General features: G+C 38.4%; 1 protein-coding gene across 1 annotated transcript; it reads left to right on the forward strand.

Moving 5' to 3' along the window:
* Positions 1-1907: 1907 nt before the first annotated feature.
* On the forward strand, positions 1908-23941 carry LOC120528674 (C-type lectin domain family 4 member E-like). Its single transcript, XM_039752836.1, has 6 exons — positions 1908-2007; positions 5115-5222; positions 6477-6786; positions 10559-10710; positions 22065-22189; positions 22849-23941. Exons 3-6 carry the CDS (start codon positions 6516-6518, stop codon positions 23015-23017), a joined length of 717 nt encoding a protein of 238 aa, XP_039608770.1. The 5' UTR covers positions 1908-2007; positions 5115-5222; positions 6477-6515; the 3' UTR covers positions 23018-23941.
* Positions 23942-24212: the final 271 nt, after the last annotated feature.

Genomic DNA, 24212 nt, shown 5'->3' on the forward strand with positions numbered 1-24212 from the left:
ATAGAAACTAATCAGGTGGTATTCTGGTTGGAAAACATGTACCAGGAGTGAGCTAATATCATATACCACATTAAAGGCATTAACCAATTTTCTTCTTTATGGAAGAACTTGGTATTTCGCAATTCCCAAATTCCATAATATTTGATTTCTAGTACCTGGTGGTTCTTTTGATCTAAGGTAGAATGTAAAGCTTTTGTGATGGAGTAAATGATTCAGCGACTAAATCCTGTGTCTGTGAGATTTTCACACCAGCCTCAATTTCTCTTTCCATTTACCTTTTGTTTTCAGAAAGGTCTTTTGAATTTCTGTATTGTTTTCATAAAACTTCCTGTTTATCCTCAAGTAATGCATACAACTAGACCTGATTAAACTTTGCAAATTACAGAAAGTGAGGACAAGGGCGTCCTTCACCCTGGTGGGGTGTCTGTCGGGTGACGTCAGAGGCAAGTGTGTAAGAAAACAGAAATCTCAGTCCTGTAGAAATTTGTGTGGAGGTCCAAAGCAGCAGCAACAAGGTGGAGTCACATTTGAAGCTGATTTAAAAACTGAGGATAGGTGGCACATCATTCTAGGGAAGCAACAGTCACGGAAAACTTTCTATACGCCATGCTTGACCTGAACATTTATACTGCCATTATGAAATCTTAGAGCAACACATATCTGGAACTTTGGATCCGCAAATGCAACATTAATAATGAAACAACAAATTTCAGAGCCAACAGTCTTATTAAAGACAGCCATTGTTAATTGCAAATGTATTCTTTTCTTTTTTATGGATTAATGCTTCTTTATTCAGTTTAAATTGTTTCATACTTTTTTGAATTTAGTTATATATATTCTAGCTTTTACAGGATGTTCCCATGAAGTAACATTAAAACTCTCCAAAATGTTTCCAGGACATGATCCAACCTGCGAACGTTGCAACCAAGCCCCAGCCTCACTAGGTCACATGTTCTGGGCCTGCACCAAATTAACATTATTCTGGACAAAAATTTTTAATTACCTCTCAGACAGCCTTGGACTCACAATCCCTCCTAACCCATTAACAGCTGTGTTTGGTGTTCTTCCAGAGGGTCCTAAAGTGGAGAAAGACAAACAAATTGTGATTGCATTCACTACACTGTTGGCACGCAGACTTATTCTAATAAACTGGAAGAACCCAAACTCTCCTCTTTAAGTCAGTGGAAACTGATGTGTTATACTATTTGAAATTGGAAAAAATCAAATACTCAGTTAGAGGATTTGTACAGACTTTTTTCAAAACATGGCAGGATCTAATCAGTAATATTTTGAAATGAGTTTATAAAGCACAGAGAATTTGTTGATTTAGGTATTTTTACAAGCCTTAAATTTTACACCGTTTGGCTTGCTCTCTCTCTCAAGGGTGGGGATCGATCTGTTCTTAGCATAATTCTTTTTGTAAAACTTGATTGCTATGTATTGATTGTAATAAAATTAATAAAAAAAAAAAAAAACTGAGGATAGGTGGCACATCATTCTAGGGAAGCAACAGTCACGGAAAACTTTCTATACGCCATGCTTGACCTGAACATTTATACTGCCATTATGAAATCTTAGAGCAACACATATCTGGAACTTTGGATCCGCAAATGCAACATTAATAATGAAACAACAAATTTCAGAGCCAACAGTCTTATTAAAGACAGCCATTGTTAATTGCAAATGTATTCTTTTCTTTTTTATGGATTAATGCTTCTTTATTCAGTTTAAATTGTTTCATACTTTTTTGAATTTAGTTATATATATTCTAGCTTTTACAGGATGTTCCCATGAAGTAACATTAAACTTGTTCTTGTGGTTATTGTAAAATTTTTCCTGTCCTTAACACTTAAGCAATACTTCCTTCATATAGTAACTCACTCATTTTTAAACTGCATCAAGCAATGGAGGCTGAAAACAGTTACTGTTCACTGAGAAAGCCAACAGAAGACGTCTACACGACCACAGTGCAACTCCAGGACAGAGGAGCATCTGGAGGTCCAACAGGTAAGAGTTCTGAAGCTTGTTTAGCCTGTAAAAAGGGAATTATAAGGGTAGCTGAATGAATTTGTAGGGACCAGGAGTAAATAATGTTAAGAGTTATTGTAAAATTTTTGAATAGGAAATAATTTACAGAGATACAGTAAGGTCTATTCTTTCTTTATGTAATTGTTTTAAAGTCATGCCCCCTAATGTTTAACTATTGAGCAAGGGGTTCAAAGGTAAAAAAAAAATGTCTTTTTATTCTGCCAACTCAGTCTATTACTGATTTTCTTTGTTCAAGAATATCTTCCAAATGATTTATGGCATATTAGTAAATCTCATTCTGTCTGTCTGTCTGACGTATTACCAATCCAAAGTCGGATTTAGCTGCTGGCTTTACAATACACCTGGTGCTTGACCTGAGCAAGCCATGCAAGTTCAGATAACTTGGGGATGAAGAAATGATGGACACCTCTCACAGGAAAATGCTGGAGGCATTATGTCTTAAAGCTGCCTTTTGGGACCCATATTACAAAAACATTCTTGGAGAACAATTAATGCAGCATAAAAACACAGAAACAAATGATGTTGCTGTTTTCTCATGATTTTGTAAGGTTACGTTGCAAATCGCATGGAGTTAGAATTCCAATGTTAGTTTGTAGAATTGACTTCCAAGTGGGGGTATTTAATTCTTTAAAAACAGAAAGTGTTATCTTAATTTCAAAACAAGAGAAATGTTACTGCATGAATAAACAAAAGTGTTCAAGAGTTATTTAAAGCAGTATTACAGTTGTGTTGTTTTCTGAAATGGCAACTTCTGTCCTGTGGGGTGTGGAGGCAGGAAGTATGTTTTTACTGCATTGATTTCTATTGTGATTCTTCAGATATTTTAGGCAAATTAAATTGTTAATATCTTTCTCAAAACTTTTTTATTATGCTACATTAAAATTAAATTGCACAATTGTTTATTTTGCTGATTGCATTGTTTAAAAATATAATCAAGGCAGTGAATTGTATATATAGTATAAATTTTGTCTAGTGTTTCATGGTGTCTTCAATGAGATTCTAACAAGAACTTAGGGTGACTACTAAGAAATGTTATTTGTACATCTGAAAGGGTGTGGAGGGGCCTGTCACAGAGGGATGCTTTGTGGGTAATTTATTATTGTTAGAGGTTTTGTTACAGGTTTATCACTGCCTGCATTCAAGTGCACTCACTTTAACATGGTAATCGCCGTTTAGCTGCTTGGAGAGTGCATGTCGTCAGCTGGGGCTGATGGTGTGTGGTTAAAAAACAGAGAAGCAAGTAAAGATGGGAGAAAAAGAAATAGAATGAAATAAATCGAATGAAATTGCAAAGAGAGAGACGAGACAAGATGAGACAGTAGTGGAGCAGGAGATTTAGCTTAAAAAAGGTTATCATTAGGGGTGTGAATGAGGGCAATGTGCAGTCCAGCTGTGAAGAGAGGTCCACATCTGCTATTATTTACCCAGTGGCAGTGAAGGCAGAAGGGGGATGGCAGGATTCAAGTAATGGTCCAGAGGGAAATGAGCAAAGCTGCTGCTTGTGTGAAGGGCTTGGGGCAAATGTGGCCGTGGCAAGTTGTCAGAGTTTGACCTGAACTCCTAGGATGGGCTGAACTGTGTGTGACACTCTGGCTCAGTATTGATGGCTTCAATGGGACTAGAGGTTCCTTTCAATTTATTATTAATAGAATGAAATCTTCTGATCTTTCTAAACGTAACTATTTTATTTGTCTCTTGTGCTTTTAATGAGATAGTGTTAACTTTTTATTTATTTATTCATGACACTGATATTTCTGCTGCACTGTGGACACCTTAATTCTTTGTGGAAAAAACACTATGCTCTATTTTCACTTTAAATCTTGTCTGTTTCCTCACTTGCTACTGGTTCATCCTTGGTCAACAAACTACTAGATATTCTGCGAAAGGATAATGTCAGGGCACGGGTCATCACATAGATAATTTCTTCCATTAATATTGCCACACTAAATAGAGAGAGTGACACTCAACGATAATAGCCCTCACAGTAGCATGAATTGGGCTGCCTTCTTTCCTCATAATGATCACAACAGTCACTTGAACTGAGGCTGTGATTCACAGTGTATGTCTGCAGCCCTACTCTATTGTGCTCTTTGTATGGCTGACATGCAATGTACAGCCAGAGAGTTGTCACAAAACACTACTGTGAAAATGCACTATATAGGCACCCGACCCGACACAGACTGGACATGGAGGGACACTAAAAATAAATTTGTTTCTTCCCCGTGTCCCACAGGCAGTACACAGTCCCAAGCACAGCAAATAAACACCAACACAAAGCAAAGCACTATTTCCGTCTTCCTCCACCACTCCTCCCAGGCAACCTCGTCCTCCTCCTCCCGATTCTGGCTCTCGGAGTGGTGGCTGTTTGCCCCTTTTCTGGTTCACCTGGACGTTCTCCAGGTACTTGATTGCCGAGTTCTGGCTGCTCTTTCGGGTGTGGTGAAAACATTACACATAAGGGCTCAAGAGTTCCAGCTGCAGCATCCCCTGGCAGTGCCTCCTGGACCCAACAGGGCTGCACCCAACTCCAATTCCCATGAAGCCCTGCAGGAAACCGAGGCACCGCTCCGACCCAGGAGGGCAGCCATCTACTGTCCAGAGGGAGGTATTACACAGTCCATGGCTGCTCCCCCTGAGCATATAACGAAGGGGCATCCTGGTCGGTCATGGACCCTGGCCCTCCATCACACTACTAACACAGCAGGTACTACAACTAACAACAATACTACAACTGCTGTTACCATTATTGCTACTAAAACCACGATCACCATTACAGGTACTATTACTACTACTAATACTACTACTACTGCTACAACTACTTTTATTTTTGTTACTACTAAGCAGGTCTCTTCACCCAGCACATCTAACAATTGTCCTGTTTCAGGCATCTCTCAGCCCATTTAACGTAAAGTAGAGAGTGACCCCTACAGCAGTTTAAAATGGGAACGGGCCAAAAAAGACATCCCAGCAAAAGAAGATGAGATCTTTGAGATAAAATGAACTAGTGCCATTCTACTTAACGCAGTCCTCACTGGCATCTATTCTTTTTCTTTTCCCTCTTTCAGGAGCATCAGAACATTCTGAAAATTCAAAAAAGAAAGTCTGCCTTTTGAAGTTTCTGTTTTTCCTTTGTGGTTCCATATTAGCTTCAATTGTCTTGTTGGCCATTTACAGTAAGTATCTTTAATTTGGCCTTGATGCTGATGGGACTGCGAGGTAGCCTCCTGAGGATTTTGCTGATGTGCTGCTTTTTTTTTACCAAACCGGCTTAAAATATTACTACATAGTGTAATTTGTCATAAAATAATTAAAAATAACTCATTATGACAGATCTTGTATTACTGATAAGGCTCAAAATCAGCCGAAGAAGATAGGAGAGACCCCAAGATGAGACTAGGCTGTTGTAAATGGCAGCAGAGTGGTCTCAATGTAGATTAGTGGATTAATTAAAAGTCAACAATGAGCCAAAGTGATTAAGAGTCCTAAAAAGAATATATAAGTCAAGCCAAAATAAAATCCAAAAATCTTAATCAACAAAATCAAAAAGGCCAAGCAAAACTGTGTTTCTAAATAAATTTAATAGCTCGTTTTTGTTAAAATTGGTTTACGAATCTAGAAGTTTGGGATCTCTGCGTTAAACAACTTAAATAGGCAGGGAGTAATAACTCTGTATCACTTCTGACATAACTGGCAACAAGCATAGCAACCATAAACAACATGACTGCCATCATGTAGAAGCAGTCACAAAGTTATGCCATAATAATGTCACCACAAAATACATTAGAAAACAGGGTTGGGATCATAAGATAGTGATGATGTCACCAATATAATGATAAAAATATTAACATTAGGAAAAATCTGCTGGACCCAAAAATCAGGAGAACCGAAAACACTAAATCAGAACACAGGCAAGATCAAAATCACAGGAGATAAGCAGCTTAGGGATGTCCCACTTCATTACTGCACAAGAGTGGACTTATGTGTGTAGTCTTTAGTAAAGGGTCCAGGCTGGGAAAGTTTATTTAGAGACAGCGGAATCCTCCATGAGCATCATTCTTTTTTACAGTATGTGTCTGGAATGTGTTTTACACTTACATCTTGGTATGTATTTTTATTCTGAACATTTTTTTTTAAAAAGTGAACAAAACCACAATAGACTTTCACACAATGATGAACATTAGACTGGGAACTAAAATCTTTGTGATTTCTAATTTTCCAGAATGTAATGCATTTGCCATGTTCTTGATGTCATGAATCACTCTTTACTTTTTATAGTAACTTTCACAGTATGCACCATTAAAAATTAGCCTACAAGGAAAACAAGGTGTACCAATATATCGACTATCGAGTGTATTCATAGGTTAGTCCGATTATAATGACACATCATTCTTGGAGTTAACTATAATGCATTGTCTCACTTCCCTCAGATTTGATTTCCCTTCAAGGACAAAGGTGCTGTTGATGAAATGAAACAGAACTATTCTATCAATGAGCAACAACTGATGCAGCTGAGAATGCAATGTGACTCTTTAAATAGAGAGCATAGTAACCTATCAGAGTACCAGAAAGCTCTGCAGATGAACCTTTCCAGCCTGCAGTCTCTCTATTTCAACCTGTCTGCAAATCACACCAAACTGCTGTCCTATTATTCCGCACTGACCCAGGAGAATGCTGAGTTTTCTGCAATAATTGAAAAGCTGAATAAACAATGTCCAATATCAAATTCATCTTCTCAAAGTAAGTGAATTCCAGTTCCTTATCCTCATTTCTTCATGAGATTACCTGTAGTTTATATATATATATATATATATATATATCTTGTCACACACGCCAGCATGGGAGGCAGCTAAAGGGCTCGAGTGAAGGCAGTTCAGCCATGCCGGGAGGTGGCAGAGCGCACTAACTCTCTTCTCACTTCCCTGTAGACCTAACCCGGGAGGTTCCACCTGTCTCTCTGGACGCCACTTCTGGGACCGAGCCAATGGAGACAGACCTTGCCAGCTCCGCCCCCTGATGTCACATCCGGGACTAAACCAATGAACAATGAACACGTGCCCACCCTTATGACCTCACTTCCTGTCTCCCCTTTAAAAGCCTTCCCTTTTCCCTTCTGAGTCAGTCTTGTTTTGGACTCTGTTGTAGCACTTCAGTGCTGGTATTTGAAAGAAAACGAAGTTGCAGCCAGGATACCAAATTACATGGGTGGCTGCCCCAAACCTTTTCTGTCTTTGACTCGTTTGTGACATATATATATATATATATATATATATATATATATATATATATATATATATATATATCTGAATAAGCAGCTTCACACTAGTTGCTTGAATTTCAGTTACTATAAAGGTCAGTACTCAAGATGACTTAAATGATCCAAAGTTTAGAAATGAACTCATCTAATCATAGGAATGGCACATAACTGTAGTGGTATTTTGGGGGAACTTTAGGATATTCAGAGCTTCTTGATGTTCGGTGGTTTGTGGTGAAAACTTCCTCAATGACAGAAATATAGGCAGAGAACAGAAGGAAATGAACATGAGCGAGATATGACCACTGAATACCTTTTTGCCTTTGTCTGTCAGCGGGCGTAAATGAAACATTATAGAAGGTCAAGTTTCACTTTGGTTTTCTTCTTCTAATGGTGGAAGTTTAATAATTTTGTATTGTTGTTTTTGGAAATCTGTCTGTCTATAACCTCCCTTAGCTTGTGTTATGCAGTGGAAACTTCTTAGAAATATACAAATAATCCACAAATCTATTTCCAACCCACTTATCACTTTCCATTCCACTTGTGAGGAAGGCGGGAGTTTCAATTTTAAAATGTAACATGCTTACCTCAAATATTTAGAGTAACATAACATCCTAAACCCAATTAAGAATCAGGGTCAATAAGGGTCAAAGCCTATCCTGTGAGTAGTGGACAGAAAGGAGGAGACACTCCTGCACTGGTCGATAGTTCATTGCAAGATCCAAGCAAATGGACACACACACCAATACTCATGTTATGCCAAATTAGAATTGCCAGTTTACCTAACATGCATAACTTTGGAAGAACCCATGAAGATGCATGAACAATGTAAAAAACTACACACAGGCAATGAAAAGCCACAGGATGTAAACTTGGTCTCGTGGAGCCGTCAGATGGCAACACTGGCATATTTGCCAATGCCTAAACCTAATTCAATTTGTAATGTCCTAAAATCGAATAATATACTAGTGGTGGCCAAAATGGTTTGAGCCAGACCTATTAATATAAACACCAATGCTTTCAGACAAGTTTTGTTTTTCAACATAATCTGCATGATCACTAATCCACATGTCCTTCGATAAACTGGCCCCCCATCCAGGATTCTATCCTGCATTGGACATAGTGTGGAAAATAAAGAGAGCCACATCAGATAATGATCAAATAGGTGGTCTTTATCATACATTTATAGCTTCAAGGTAATAAGTCTTGAATAAACGTATAAGTTATCAAAAAAAGCGTTTATGTCCCTCCTCCCAAACCCATTCTCTCTGTATAATGAATTGCTGTATTTGAAGCAATAATCAAAGCAGAATGAATTACATTTTTGACCAAAGAATTGATTGATTTCTTCTTAGCTGTTATTCCAGGACTGGATATTCAAAAAGAGCATTTAATGTGGCTTCAGTTCATGAGACCACAAACTGAGCTTGATTAGTTACTCTCATGAAATGCTTTGCTTATCTACACAATAAATAACCAGTCTAACCTTGGTACCTGAAAATATTTATGTTTTATCTTAAAATTTCACCTCTAGCATAACAGCAGACTTGGTTATTAGCAATTTCAAAAGGAATCCAAATTTAATAGGATTCATCAGTGTAAAACAAAGAATACATTTTGCAGATAAAATTTAAAGCCCATAAAGTATAATTCATAAATAATTCATACTGATAAGCTTAATAAAATTCCACACTAAGGCTGTTTGGTCCTTTGAAACTAAATTTGATTAATTAGGTTTTGTTATAAAGTTCAAGAAGCATTTCTATGTCACTTAAATAAAAGAAAATATTTGCTTTCTTGAATAAACAACCTAGTATAGGTGACTTGATGTCTTAATATTTGACATCGCATCCCTCAGAGGAATCTGTTCAAATTAGGAAGCAGGTTGCAGTTATAGTGGGCCTGGTCTGGAGCATGTCGTGGGTTGGACTTCTCTTTAAATTCACAGTTTCATAAGGAAGATTTTGGATCCTCTGTGATGTGAATGGGGACATTCCTGTGAAGCACAAAGTGGAATAGTTTATGGGTTTCATTGATTTTTCTCCCTGATTACTGGCTGCAAACACCAAACAATATGAGTGGAATATCGAGCAGTTGTGTGGGTTTTTTGAGGTATGCAGTCAATATGGAAGAAATCCTCAGAATCATATAGAACTGTGTATTTGATCATTCCTGCAGTGTGTTGGGCTGGAATTTTTTGCTGTTAGAGATTTCCCCTCAGTCTATTATTATTGATGTTCTTAGGATTCTGAGTCACAGTTGAGTAACAAGTGTTGTCCGCAGTTATGAAATGGTTCTGAAATTTCTAGCAATGTAAATTAATTTGCTCAAGATTCTCCATGCAATGACCTTGATCATGTTTAACTGCTAAGGTACAAATGCATTCAACTGACCCATCAACAATCCCTCTTCATTGTAGTTTTTTGGCTGTCCTTCATGGGAAAACAGAAGCCTGTTTACATGGATTGTTTGCTGAGTCTTTGTCCCTCAGGGCTTGAGGGTGTGTGATGCTGAGGATTGCATGCTGGGCTGCTTCTTGTGTCCCAGCATTACTGCTGGAGCAGGTTCCCAATTTATTCCAGTCCTAATGTAAGCTAAGAAATACAGAAAGTGGATGGATGGGTTGTTCTCAAACTCCACTGACCAATCAAACATGCTCAAGCTGTCTGATTGTTAATGCATTGCTTTACTATTAATTTAGAGTTAGGATAACAGATTGTTTTCCTTGACAATGAGAGGTCACAAGTAATGCATTTTAATTTGTTTGAAAATTTTTAATTATTTATTATTTATATATTTTCTTCCAAATAAATATAGCAAGTTAATATGGTTTCAAACTGCTATCTAACAACTCCAGGAAGCAGCATTCAAAATTCGGCCTGGTCATTGTTTGTGTGTAGTCTGCATATTGTCCTAGTGTCCATTTGGATATTCCAGTTTCTATCCCAAGATGTGGAAATTACATTAAATGATGACCCTGAACTGCCTGTTTGAGTTTGTGTGAATCTATCAGACTGCCTGTAATAATTTAACATCTTGGCTTTTCTTGTAAGGCTGCAAGGATAGATAGCCTCCCACTCCCTTTAACTCTGAATTGGAAAATGCAGGGGCAGGAAGATGGATGGATAGATGGAGAAACTGGCTTGTCGTTTAAAGTACATGTCTAGGAGATGAAATGTGGCTCTCAATGACCCAGCTCTTAATGTGATATCATCTCTTCAGCTACTCTTTATCTCTTCATTTGTTCTTTTTTCACAGGCAGGACTCGTTATGTTTGTCCACAGAGCTGGATGTTGTTCAACTCAAAGTGTTACCTTTTCTCCAGTAATATGCTAACCTGGGCAGAAGGCCTTGATGGCTGCAGACAAAATGGGGCACACCTGGTGATCATAGAGAGTGAACAAGAGCAGGTATGCCCTTTGTGTCTACTTGGATTCACACAGTGTGGTTAGAAAAAACACAGTACTTAAATGTTTGCAGTTCAATGATAAAGAAGGACAGCTTAAAGAACAAGCATTGTCTGTCTGTCTGTCTGTCTGTCTGTCTTTCTGTCCGTCTTATGTATTACCAGTACAAAGTCGGATTTAGCTTCTGGCTACACATGGTGCTTGTCCAGAGCAAGCCATGCAAGTTCAGGTAACTTAGGGATGAAGAAATGATGGACACTTCACACAGGAAAATGCTGGAGGCATTATGTCTTGCAGCTGCCTTTTGGGACTCGTATTACAGAAACATTCTTGGAGACGGATTTCCTTAAGCTGTCTGAGAACAATAAATGCAGCATTAAATTACAGAAACAAATTATATTGTTGTTTTTTCATGGTTTTGTAAGGTTACTTTGCAAATCACACGGAGTTAGAATTCCAATGTTAGTTTGTAGAATTGACTTCTGAGTGGTGGTTTTTAATAATTTAAACCAGAAAGTGTTATCTTAATTTCAAAGCAATTGTTATTTTACTGCATGAATAAACAACAGTTTTCAAGAGTTATTTAAAGCAGTATTACAGTTTTGTTCTTCCCTGAAATGGCAACTTTTGTCCTGTGGGGTGTTGAGGCAGGAAGTGTGTTTTTACTGCATTCATTTCTATTGCGATTCTTTAGATATTTTAGGCTAATTAAATTATTAAAAGTAACATTTTCCTCAAAACTTTTTGTTATGGTACATAAAATTAAATTGCACAATTGTTTGTTTTGGTGACTGTATTGTTTAAAAATATAATCAAAGCAGTGAACTGTATACAGTATATATATATATATATATATATATATATATATATATATATATATATATATATATATATATATATATATATATATATATATATATATATATAGTCTATTGTTTCATGGTGTCTTCAATGAGATTCTAACAAGTATTACTAATAAATGTTATTTGTACATCTGAAAGGATGTGGATGGGCCTGTCACAGAGGGATGCATTGTGGGAAATTTATTATTGTTAGAGTTTTAGTTACAGGTGAATCACTTCCTGCATGCAAGTGCACTCGCTTTAACATGGTGATTGCTGTTTAGCGGCTTGGAGAGTGTATGTCGTCAGCTGGGGCTGGTGGTGGTGGTGTGTGGTTAAAAGGCATCTATCTATCTATCTATCTATCTATCTATCTATCTATCTATCTATCTATCTATCTATCTATCTATCTATCTATCTATCTATCTATCTATCTATCTATCTATCTATCTATCTACTAAGGGGCTTAAATGTTAAAAGAAATGTCATTTTATTCTGCCATCTCAGGTTATTACAGATTTTTATTTTTCGAGAATATCTTCCAAATGATTTATGACATATTAGTAATTCTCATTCTTTCTCTTTTTGTCTTCCATTTTATTTCAAAGATTTTATTACAACACAATACAACTTATTTTTGTATAGAGCTCTTTGATGACAGCAGGGGCAGAGCACTGTGAACAAATTCTCAGGTACAAGTATAGATTATATTAATAACTAAAGAATTAGTACATATAAAGATACAGATTTGTTAAAAACACAGAAAACAAAGTATACAGTAATCCCTCCTCGATAGTTGAAAAATGGCAAAGTTGAAACTATATGTTTGTATGGTTATTTTTATATAATTTAAGCTCTTATAAACTCTGCCACACTGTTTATATATATTCCCCACACAGTTATACAGCATAAACCCTTTGTAGGTAAGATTCATTGAAATGATGTATGTAAACACACTGTTTATATACAGTAAAACCTAAATATTATTTTAGAAATATCACATATGTTACAGACATTACGATTGACTGGCCACCAGCAATAAATACGTACAATGTAAGAAAAATTGTATACAGTAAATGTGTGTACAGTGACACTAAACATGTGTACATGTACTGAGTACTGCAAGTAAAAAAATTATTATGGTTATTCACCAACAATGACACGATGACTTGTCCGATAACGATGAATTTAGTTTTAATGCACAACAAAGGAGAGTGTTACAGCTCTTCTAAAGGAGCGATTCAGGCGATTGTGTAGCACCGCCGTTGTTCTTCTTCTGGCAGTCTTCAATCCAAATCCCTAAAGCAGATTCCATCCAGACTACTGCCTTATTACATCCACTTACAACTTGTTTTGCTCCCTGGTTAAAAGGACACTGTGGCAGTAGATCTTATATTCTTTTCCTACTTTTAAAATAAAAAGAATCATAGCCTCATTGATGCCATAATGGTGTCCTACAGCGGTATAGCTTTTCCCTTCCTTCAACATATCCAAAACTTTTACCTTTTCTGCAATAGTTAACATCTTCCATTGGCACTTGGGCACGGCCCCTGGAGCAATTGCAGGAGCAGATTGTTTTGGAGCCATAATGAAGGGCTTGACTACGCACAAAGATAAACACAAAAGACCACAAAAGTTAACTCTTTACACAGTGAAACACGTTGATGCTGAATGAACGAGACGAGACTTCCTGGTAAACGCCGCAGAATTGAATTCAGCGCTCCGTCGCTGAGCCAGTCAGCAAACGGGAACTTAACTGCATGCTCTGATTGGTTAGCTTCTCAGCCATCTGCCAATAGCGTCCCTTGTATGAAATCAACTGGGCAAACCAACTGAGGAAGCATGTACCGGAAGTAAAAAGACCCATTGTCTGCAGAACTCACGAAGCAGCGAAAAATCTGCATTATATATTTAGATATGCTTACATATAAAATCCGCGATAGAGTGAAGATGGGAAAGTCAAAGCACAATATAGCGAGGGATTACTGTAAACTGATTAACACAAAAGGATAGCAACAACATCTGTCCATTAATTAATACTTCACAATGAGCACACAGGCCTAAATTGGACCAAGTGAGATCATGAGCTGCTGATTCATTTGTCATTTATATTTAATTGTTAATTGGCAGCTGTATAAGAAAATCTAGCAGATGAGGGGACGCTGGCGCATGCAAGTTGCTGCCGCTCCTCCCTGTTAAAAACACTTTTCGCAAAATTCATCTTAATTCTACACTTTCTCACACTTATTTTATTTCTTTTATTGTACATATAGTTCGTGGATACAGCCGACTTGATTTGCATGGATTTGGTTTAATATTTACAGAACCTCCAAATCTTGCTACCTCCTCCTGCTATGCTTTCTGCTGCTTTGCTATCGCCGCTCATCTCATCTATGCTACCACACCTGTCTGTCCTACCGGCTCCGCTGTGATGTGCTGCTTCTCCACTGCTATTAGATAAGTATAGTCCAGTTTCATGCTAAAATACTCTCATGACAAACTCCTTCTTATTAAACAGTTTGTCCAGAGCAAATGGTCTGACTGGAACATCCTAAAATACGGCGGTATTTTGCAGCACCCGAAATATATACATCGCGGGTCAGGTCACCGCCACAGCGGGCTGTGAATGAAAAGACAACTGCCAGCATTTGCTCAGGAATAAGCCGTCCTTCTCATGGCCCTGGAAATAGAAGTGTCAGTGTGCCAAATTTACATTATGTGGTGTGGGGTACAGCCCAGACACAGACAGGCAGACATGTTGTTTCGCCACACACATGTTTATTATCAACTATTTTACAAAAGTCAAGTGCACAAACCCAGTGCCGCAGCACCAATCACATCTTCAAGTCCTGGCCGCACAATGATGCCTTGCTCAGTCCTCAGACCGCCTCCACTCCTCTCCTCCAAGCTCCGTCCACTTCCACCCGACTCTTGCCGTCGACTGGAGGGAGGCGGTCCCTTTTATCCGCACCCGGATGAGCTCCAGGTGCTCCCCGGCAATCTTCCGCCCCAGTGTGGCAGAAGTGCCGGCTGTTCTCCCCGAAGCTCTCCGGGTGTCCCTGCTTCTCTTCCCCAGCACTTCCTGGTATGGTGGAAGTACTGGGGTCCAGGGTTCCCAAGGCATTGTGGCGCCTCCTGGCGGTGACCACGGGCCCCTACAGAGTGGGGCTTCCATGCCCTGAACCCGTAGCCCCCAAAGCAACCAGGAAGGCAGCCCCCACGTGATCCCAGTTGGACGCACGCCCACTTCCGGTCCTCCAAGGCATCCCGGCCCGGGTTGTGGCCCCTGGCATCCTCGACAGTGGAAATAAACCCTGATCACGGCTCTGTGAAAAAAGAAGCCTCATTAACTAATATTGCACTGTTTAACTCGAGATCTCTTAATGGAAAAGCATTGGTGCTGTCAGAACTCATCACTGACACCAAACTTGATATACTGTGTTTAACAGAGACTTGGCAAAAACCAAATGAATTTACGCCTCTCACGGAAGTGACTCCACCTGTTTTCACTTTCCATACAGAATCTCGCAGCTCTAGACAAGGAGGTGGGCTACCAGTAATTATCAGAACAGACTTAAATATCAAACGAATATCAAACAAATCCCAATTGACTGTCCACTGTCTTTTGAGTGTCTGGCTCTTAAACTAATAACGGAATCAGGTCCTGTCTCACTCATTGTTCTTTATCGTCCCCAAAATACAATGCATCCTTCTTATCTGATCTGATTGAACTTTTAACCCACCTAAGCTCTTATTCTCAGAGAATTATCCTTCTTGGTGATTTCAACATCCATATTGACACTACTACATCTAAACTGAGAAATGAATTCCTATCCTTACTGGACTGTTTTGAAATGACACAACATGTTGATTATCCCACCCACTCTGGTGGTCATATAATGGATCTGATCTGCACTTCTGGACTATCTGTTGCTAACATCTACAGCACTGATTTGGGACTCTCTGACCATAAAGCAGTATTTTTCACTGTCTCACTGCCTTTCCCTCCTCTTACCTGTAAACGACAAATTTCTTACAGACACCTTAAAAATATCTGTCCCTCTATCCTTTCTGGATCCATTTCTGATCTTTTACTGTCTGCACCTATTCCGTCAACACTAGATAGTCTTGTTGACCACTATAACTCAGCCCTTCATTCAGCATTAGATAAAACAGCATCTTTAAAACACATGGAGGTTTCCTTTAAACGTTCAGCTCCTTGGTATAATTCGTTATTGTGATCTATGAAAGCAGCTGGCTGACGCCTTGAGAGAATGTAAGACTGGCCTCACCGTGCACATCCCGGCTTTCTCTGACCACCAAAGAGCTTACAGAGAAGCATTAACTGCTGCTAAGAACACCCACTATAGCAGAATAATAGAAAGTCGCCACGATAACCCAAGGGTTTTGTTTTCTGTAGTTAATAAACTACTACTCAACCCACATCTGGCCCAACTACCTCTTCTACTGAAGTCTGTGAGGAATTCCTCCACTTTTTCCGTAACAAAATTAAAGATCTAAATAATTCAACTAACATAAATACATCATCTGTTTATATCTCTCTGTTTTCCCACTCCATCCAGCTCCTTCTCTAAGTTCTCACCAGTCACATCTGCGTTTGTTAATAACCTGCTTTATAAGATGAGGCCGACTACTTGTGTACTGGACCCCATCCCCAGCACACTACTTAAATCCTGCCTTCATGCCATAATCCCGACTGTTACAACAATAATAAACTCATCCCTTGACACTGGCTCTGTGCGTCACTTTTAAAATCGCTTCTGTAACCCCAATGTTAAAAAGTCTGGTCTTGATGCTGACAATCTTAACAATTTCTGGCCTATTTCCCACTTACCTTTCCTGTCAAAAGTTCTTGAGCGTGTTGTAGCCTCCCAGCTCACCAATTACTTAACCACTAATAACTTGATGGAACTCTTTCAATCTGGTTTCAGGGCACGGCACAGCGGTGAAACTGCTCTGCTATGGGTAACCAATGATTTGGCAGCAGACTCTGGACAAACCAGCATATTAATTCTATTAGACCTCAGTGCAGCATTTGACACTGTCAGACATGACATTCTACTGTCCAGAATGGAGAACATGCTGGGTATCTCTGGCACTGCCCTCCAGTGGTTCAAGTCCTATCTGACTGATAGGCAAGAGTTTGTTAGTCTTGGCAACAGCAGATCCAGCACAGCACCGTCACACAAGGAGTTCCTCAGGGCTCTGTCCTCGGCCCTCTTCTCTTCTGTATTTATATGCTTCCCTTGGCCATATTATTCATAGCTATGGACTGGGCTATCATTTTTATGCAGATGATATTCAACTCTACTTCAGTGTTAAAAGTGGAACTTCATCAGAGCTTTCTCAGTTCACAATCTGCCTCAGTGAAATTAAAATCTGGATGGAGCAGAACTCTTTAAAATTAAATTGCAACAAAACTGAACTCCTGCAAATTGGGACTAAAATGCAACTTAATAAAATGAGCTCCTTCCCAGTCCATCTTGGTGGTGATCTCATCAGACCTGCCTCTACTGCAAAGAATCTTGGTGTCATTTTTGATTCCTCCCTCTCTTATTCCGCCCACATAAATCACATTAAGAAACTTTCTTACTTTCACCTCTGCAACATATCACTTGTTCGCTCTTTCCTCTCGTTTTCTAATGCTGAGAAACTTGTCCGTGCTTTTATCACATCCTGCATTGATTATTGTAACCCGCTGCTGGCAGGTGCCCTTCTAATCTTATATCACAGCTCCAGCTTATTCAAAACTTGGCTGCAAGAGTCCTTACTCAAACCAGCAGCAGCGAGCACATCACACCCATCCTGCTCCGTTTTCATTGGTTCCCTGTGTCTTACAGAATCGAATATAAAATTCTACTAATAACCTACAAAGCCTTAAATAACCTTGCGCCAAACTACATCAGTGACCTTCTTCATCACTATGTGCCTGTGCGCCCACTAAGGTCCTCTGTTTCTGGCAATCTTCTTGTGCCCCACACTAATCTACACTCCACGGTGACAGGGCCTTTAGCTGTATAGCGCCTAGACTCTGGAATGACCTACCAAAATTAATCAGGTCAGCTGACTCCATGAATTCTTTTAAAAAACAACTTAACACTAGAATTACCAGAGCCTACGAAAAAACTCGTAATTCCGCCCCACCTTAAATCGCTTCTTAAATCCCTTCACACCTCTCCGCCAGCGCCCTTTGTCTTCTAAATGTGCTGATAAAGAGAAGCTAGGAGCAGCCGGCTATTCCATCCCCCACCAATTTAGAACGTGCACGAACTTCTCTCAGCTCATGCCTTGATTGAGTATGTGGGAGTGAAGTGGAGTTTTAGAGTGGAAATAATAGATCGTTATTTGGAACACACGCTGTTCTGTTACAACCTTTTAAAACTGTTTTTGTATTAAGATTTGCAGTTTAGCTCCATCTAGTGGGTGCAGCTGGTATTTTTCCTCCCCTCCCTTGCTTCCTGTCATGTGAGGTAATCAGGAAGTTAATTTAAGAATCAGGAAGGCTGCTGTCATGTGCATGGAAACGCACTAGTCAAATCCTCTGTCATCTGTGCTTATCTTTAGTGCTTTTGATGGCATCGTCTGTATGTATTATTTTATTTTAATGTTATCCTTCACTATATATATATATATTTGCAGTGAAAAGTAACTCTTTACTAGTTTATTAATAATACATATGTAAGGCACAGTAATATAATTTTAGAGGATATGTTTGTTGTTAATATAAAGCCACTTAGTGTTTGTATCCTTTTTTTCTCTGTTTTAGTTTCACCCTTTTTAATTCCAATAAACCTGTGGATAAAGAAACAAAGTCTATAGAGTTTTGGATATGGAAAGGTGTTTATCTGCCTGTCAAAGCACGTAGTCTGTGTAGAGGACAGAACACGTCTGTTTCATGTCTGTTCCGTTTCTACAGTAATCTGTGTCAACACATTTTTAAAACAGAAACGTTTTTTTATATTCTAGTAGTAGATGACAAAATGTAGGCATAAACTATATAATGTATGAAGCCTGAAGTCCAAATAGCAAAGAAACATTTTCACATTTGCGCTTGTATTCAAAAATATAACTGCAGAAACAAAAGTCAGCTTTAACATTTGACATTGACAGCAGTTTATTGTAACTGCCTCCGTGGTTCAATAGACTCAGCCCCCGCTTGGGGATCACGAGTTCAATCCTGCACCCCTCCGTTTTGAGAAGTAAACTGCTCTTAGTCTTACTGTTTTAGAATAAAAGCATACATTTGATTTCAGTCTGTAACAGCCGGTGCAATTTATGATCCTTGTAAAGGTTAGCTTTTTTTTTATAATTCACTTTTCATTCTCTCAGTCGCGTTCAGAATCAATCCATACAAACCCATCTGACACGGCTGTTTTCACTAAAGACGCGCTATAGCTCTGCAGTGTACCACGATGCATACTAACGCCAAACAAGACACCCCACCCCCATCCCCCGCCCGGGTTCTGACAAACAAACGCTGGCGAAGCTGCCGTCTTCGTATCTCACCGTCACTTGCTTATCTTTTTATTCAGTTTTATTGAGTGTTCCTGCCAGTCCCCGCATGTTGCTGTATGCTGTTTCTTTTGTACTCCAGGACATGCAGAGGAAAGAATGGTAAAGAGCAGTAACTTCGGCGCTATATGCAATCATCAGACACTCCCCATCTGCCCGTGTCGTTCAAACACAGGAACATATATTGGTGTAAAGGTATAACAAAAGTGCACTTTTATTCAAGTGCACTTTTTCCATCGCCTTTTCCTGTAAGAAGCAATGTACACACTTCTCTCTATGCTGTGGTTTCTATTACACACCTGAAAGAAAGAGACAATATATGTGAAAATATAATCGCACTAATGCAATATTATTTGAAAACAAACAGCGTCAGCTCGGGTGTGAATTTATGCAGGAACTGGAAATTCTCTGATGCGGGACCTTCCCCCAGGGAATAAATTACAGTTTCAGGTTCTCATTCAGTGTAATAGGAACCATAGCACAGAGAGTTGTGTACACTGCAACAAGTACACGTGTCGTAAATGTAGGAAGGACGGTCCTTGGGTGTGTGGGAACTGTTAATATTTGAATGTGATGATTTTATATAGCACGGAATGAAAATCTGCACTTCTTAGCATTGCACCATGCAAGCTGTCGTATCAATCGCCTACTGTAACTTGCTTTCTTTTTTCTTCGGTTATACAGGTAGTTTTGAATAAAAGTGCACTTGTTTTGTTTGCAAAATTAAGTGTCTGCGTGCACTTTTCCGTGGCATTACACGTGTATTTTTTGAGCATGCCCGTTTGAGCAGTATAAAACGTATTGAAAAGTATAACAAAACAACGGGCAGATGGGGAGTGTCTGATGATTGCATATAGCGCCGAACTTACTGCTCTTTACTATTCTCTCCTCTGCATGCCCTGGAGTACAAAAGAAACAGAATACAGACGCGCTAAAGCTCTGCGTTGTACCACGATGCATACTAACGCCCCCCCACCCAGTTCTGACACACAGACGCTGGCGAAGCTGCCTTCTTCATATCTCACCGTCACTTGATTTTCTTTTTATTCAGTTTTATTGAGTGTTCGTGCCAGTCCCCGCATGTTGCTGTATGCTGGATATTTTCACATGTATTGTCTCTTTCTTTCAGGTGTGTAATAGAAACCACAGCATAGAGAGACATTGCTTCTTACAGGAAAAGGCGATGGAAAAAGTGCACTTGAATAAAAGTGCACTTTTGTTATACTTTTACACCAATATATGTTCCTGTGTTTGAACGACACGGGCAGATGGGGAGTGTCTGATGATTGCATATAGCGCCGAAGTTACTGGTCTTTACCATTCTTTCCTCTGCATGTCCTGGAGTACAACAGAAACAGCATGCTGTATGCGTGTGTTCCAAATAACAATCTATTATTTCCACTCTAAAACTCCACTTCACTCCCAGATACTCAATCAAGGCATGAGCTGAGAGAAGTTTGTGCACGTTCTAAATTGGTGGGGGAATGGCATAGCCGGCTGCTTGTAGCTTGTCTTTATCAGCACATTTAGAGGACAAAGGACGCTGGCGGAGAGGTGTGAAGGGATTTAAGAAGCGATTTAAGGTGGGACGGAATTACGAGTTTTTTCGTAGGCTCTGGTAATTCTAGTGTTAAAACTCATCTGTTCAGGAAGGCTTTTAGCACTACTTGACTTTATTACCCTTCTCTCAGTTTACCTCTCTGTCAAGATGCTCTTATAACCTGTGTGTGTGTGTGCGAGACCATCAGTTATGTTGTCTGTTAGGCTTTTCTCTGAATTTACTGTCTTAATCTTCTTTATTTATTTATGTGGTTTATACAATGCTCTACTCTGTATACCCTGCCATTCTTATATTCTGTAAGTGCCTTGAGCATGGGAAAGGCGCTATAAAAATAAAATGTATTATTAAAATAAGAAGCAATTAAAGCACAGAATGTAGCTATTTAAGACCAAAAGAAGAAATTAAGCAATGGGAATCTGAACAAGTGAGTTAAATAAAATGAAGCATACAAAATGTTACTTCAGTAAGAACCATTAGTACCTAAATATGAAACTGGGTTTAAAAAAAACCTGCGGCCACAACTTTGGTCTCTTTAGTACCGGGCCAGTGAGAGCTCCTGTGTATCTCTGACAAGGAAGGATTTCTGTGCACAGCAGTTTCATTCTGAAGTTCACCTTAACTGTGTGACTGTCTAATTCTGAAATTATAATAACTGCATAGTGCCTATTACTCTGAGGAACAAACTCTCTTCATAAATGTTTAAAATGTAATGCACTCCCATTGTTACTTTTGTCTGTGTTTACTGTTCTTCATTTGCTAAGTTCATATACTGTATGTTTACTTTATTGGATTTTGATTATTGAACTCAATTTATATACATTAATTTGAATATATAGGTGTTTTACGATTTTATTATCTGCATTAAGTATATGACTTTATTATTATTGTTTATATTAAATCCTTGCTTACACTAATTATTATTAATTAGACTTTCTGAAAAGGCCACACAAATGTCAAGCAACAAAGACATCAAAATATAAAGCTGTGTTATCAGCAGAGAAAACTGTGCATAGGCTGAAAGCTGGAAAAAATATCAGCATTCTATCAGATCAAACATTATTGTATATGCCCAGTAGTGCAGAAATTAATTCACACACGTCATGAGAGAAGCGGGCTCATTGAAGAAGACACTGATGCCAAACAAAAAGCCAAGATGGGTGAGCATGAGATAAGATGGACATGCCATCATGGAAAGTGATGGAGCTAAATTAAAGAATTTAAACAGAAACACCTGTCAAGTCCCTTCTATGGAAATAGCAACGTTACAAATTATCTATAGGAATATATGAAAAGTGTTATTTGGCTTCCATGAAACTTACATGATAATAAAATGACAATAAAAATAAATCCAGACCATCTTTTCTGTATGTGTCATTTCATTCCACAAGGTCTGCTTATTCAAACATATATTTTTTTTTTAGGCATTTTTATTAAATGAGTTGAGCAAACAAAGTCCCCAGAAGCCTTACTGGATTGGACTGAATGACATTGCTACTGAAGGACAATTTTTCTGGGTGGATAACAAACGTCTGGACCCAAGCAAAAGGTACAGGCAATAAGCAAACTATCTGTAAGTGTAAGTTTTAAAGATGTAGTCTACCTGGTGGCACAAATCAAATGACATTCAATTAAATTGTGGCCATAATAAAAACACCACAAAAACTGAAGTAAAAAACAGCAACTGTAACTTCACTCTATTTAAGCAGACATCTGGCTTAAATTTAATAATCAATGGTAAAAGATAAAGAGAAAGTAAAGGTGAGTGGAAATCATTGCCTCAACCCAGTTCTGTCCTTGTTTTCCAAATCCAATGTTCTGGTTGTGTCTTTTTCAAGGACTGAGAAACAGAAGAACATGGCTGTTTGCGTTTGCTTTGGGTCATTTGTAGATCACATGTCTTAATCGCCCCACTTTGCCTTGTTTTCACTTTTGCTCCTTCTAATTCTCATACCTTTTTCTCTTTGCTATGAATTTTGTTCTTTTCACTTCTTTTATTCTTTTATCTCATCTTTTTCTTCTTTTTTTTTTATGTACTCATAAAACTCACACATTCTTTCTGGTTTACTTTCCTTATTTACCTCCATGATTCCTTTGAGTCCTAAAAAAAAAACCCAAAATCTCCTTTATGTATTTAGTTCATTTTGGATGTGTACCTGGTAGATTTGGAGGTCAACAGAAGTTCTAATGGCTTGTCTTTTCTTTCAGCTTCTGGGGTGTGAATTGGGATGGATCAAAGGAGCCAGATAACTGGAGAAATCAAGAAGACTGTGTGCAAATACAGAAAACCACTACTTGTAGTGGCTGGTATGATGTCCGCTGTTCAGACATAAACAATGTTATCTGTGAAAGAGAAGCAGAAGGAATTGCACTGTGACCTTTAAGTGATAAATCACACAGAATCTATAGCATCACCGGAAAAACTCTAGATTGGCCGTAACTCAGAGACACTGATTTATTTTGCAGTTTCTCTGAGTTCTCAGATATCTGCACACCCAGGTCACTGAGATATTAAAAGTGCACCTGCTGTCATTGTCACCTGGTCACAAAGTCACCCTTATCTCATTTCCTTGAGTCTTTTGAATGACATTTTTAACATACTTGACATTTCAATGATATGTGAAGAAAAATGCATGTTCAAAGGTAAAATTCACTTTAAACAATAATTTTCAGTACTGTGTGATCAAATGTATTGTCATGGGCAGCAAAAAATGTTAATGGAGGTCAGAAAAACATTGTTCAGGACATATAATGGAGGTAAGCATGCAGGAAATGACCAAAGTTTGAAGTTGCAGGAGAAGAGAAAATAAAACTTAAATCAAAAACAAAACTGCAATTCAAAAATCAAAATTATCTCTAGTCAAATGGCCTTTCCCTGACTTACAGGAAAACAAAGTAAAATTTATTTTGTAAAAATGTCTTAAATCCAAAGCTAGGATATCATCTTAGCAAATCATGATATAACTTGATGGTTCAGAAAGAAGAACAGAAAATGGCATTGATAGAATATCAATGAAAAATGTGTAAATAACCACAAAAACGAATGGAAGTAGTAATAAAATGATTCAGAGTAAACACAAGGATGCCAAAGCCCAGAAACCATTAAATGTGAAGGACATTTGTAGAAAGAGCATTTCTTTGTGAGCAGATTGATGATGATAAAGTGAAACTTGTTGGGGAGTCATGAAGGCTGTGTGTGCGAGGGTCAAAAGCTACATGGAGATTTCTGGCAAAAAGACAACATGGATTAAGTTAATCATAACATTGTGAAATTATTACAATTTAATCTGTTCACCTTATATCCTCTTTTCTTTAAATTCTATATTTTTACAAATAAGGTATTTAATAAACATAATGTTGGTAATATATAATAAACATAACATTGGTAATTCTTTAGATTGGGTACTGCTCTCTTTGTTAATATTATACAGTACACACATACACTTAGTTTACGTCTGTAGTTGCGCTGTTGCTTAGAGTCAAATGGGGGGAGCGGTTAGAGTGTGTGAGCTTATTCAGTGAAGCAGGACCATGTCACATGTTGATCTTTCTTTTCTTTCCATGTGCCTTCC

This window comes from Polypterus senegalus, chromosome 4 (genome assembly GCF_016835505.1).
Source record: "Polypterus senegalus isolate Bchr_013 chromosome 4, ASM1683550v1, whole genome shotgun sequence".
Classification (NCBI taxonomy): Eukaryota; Metazoa; Chordata; class Cladistia; order Polypteriformes; family Polypteridae; genus Polypterus; species Polypterus senegalus.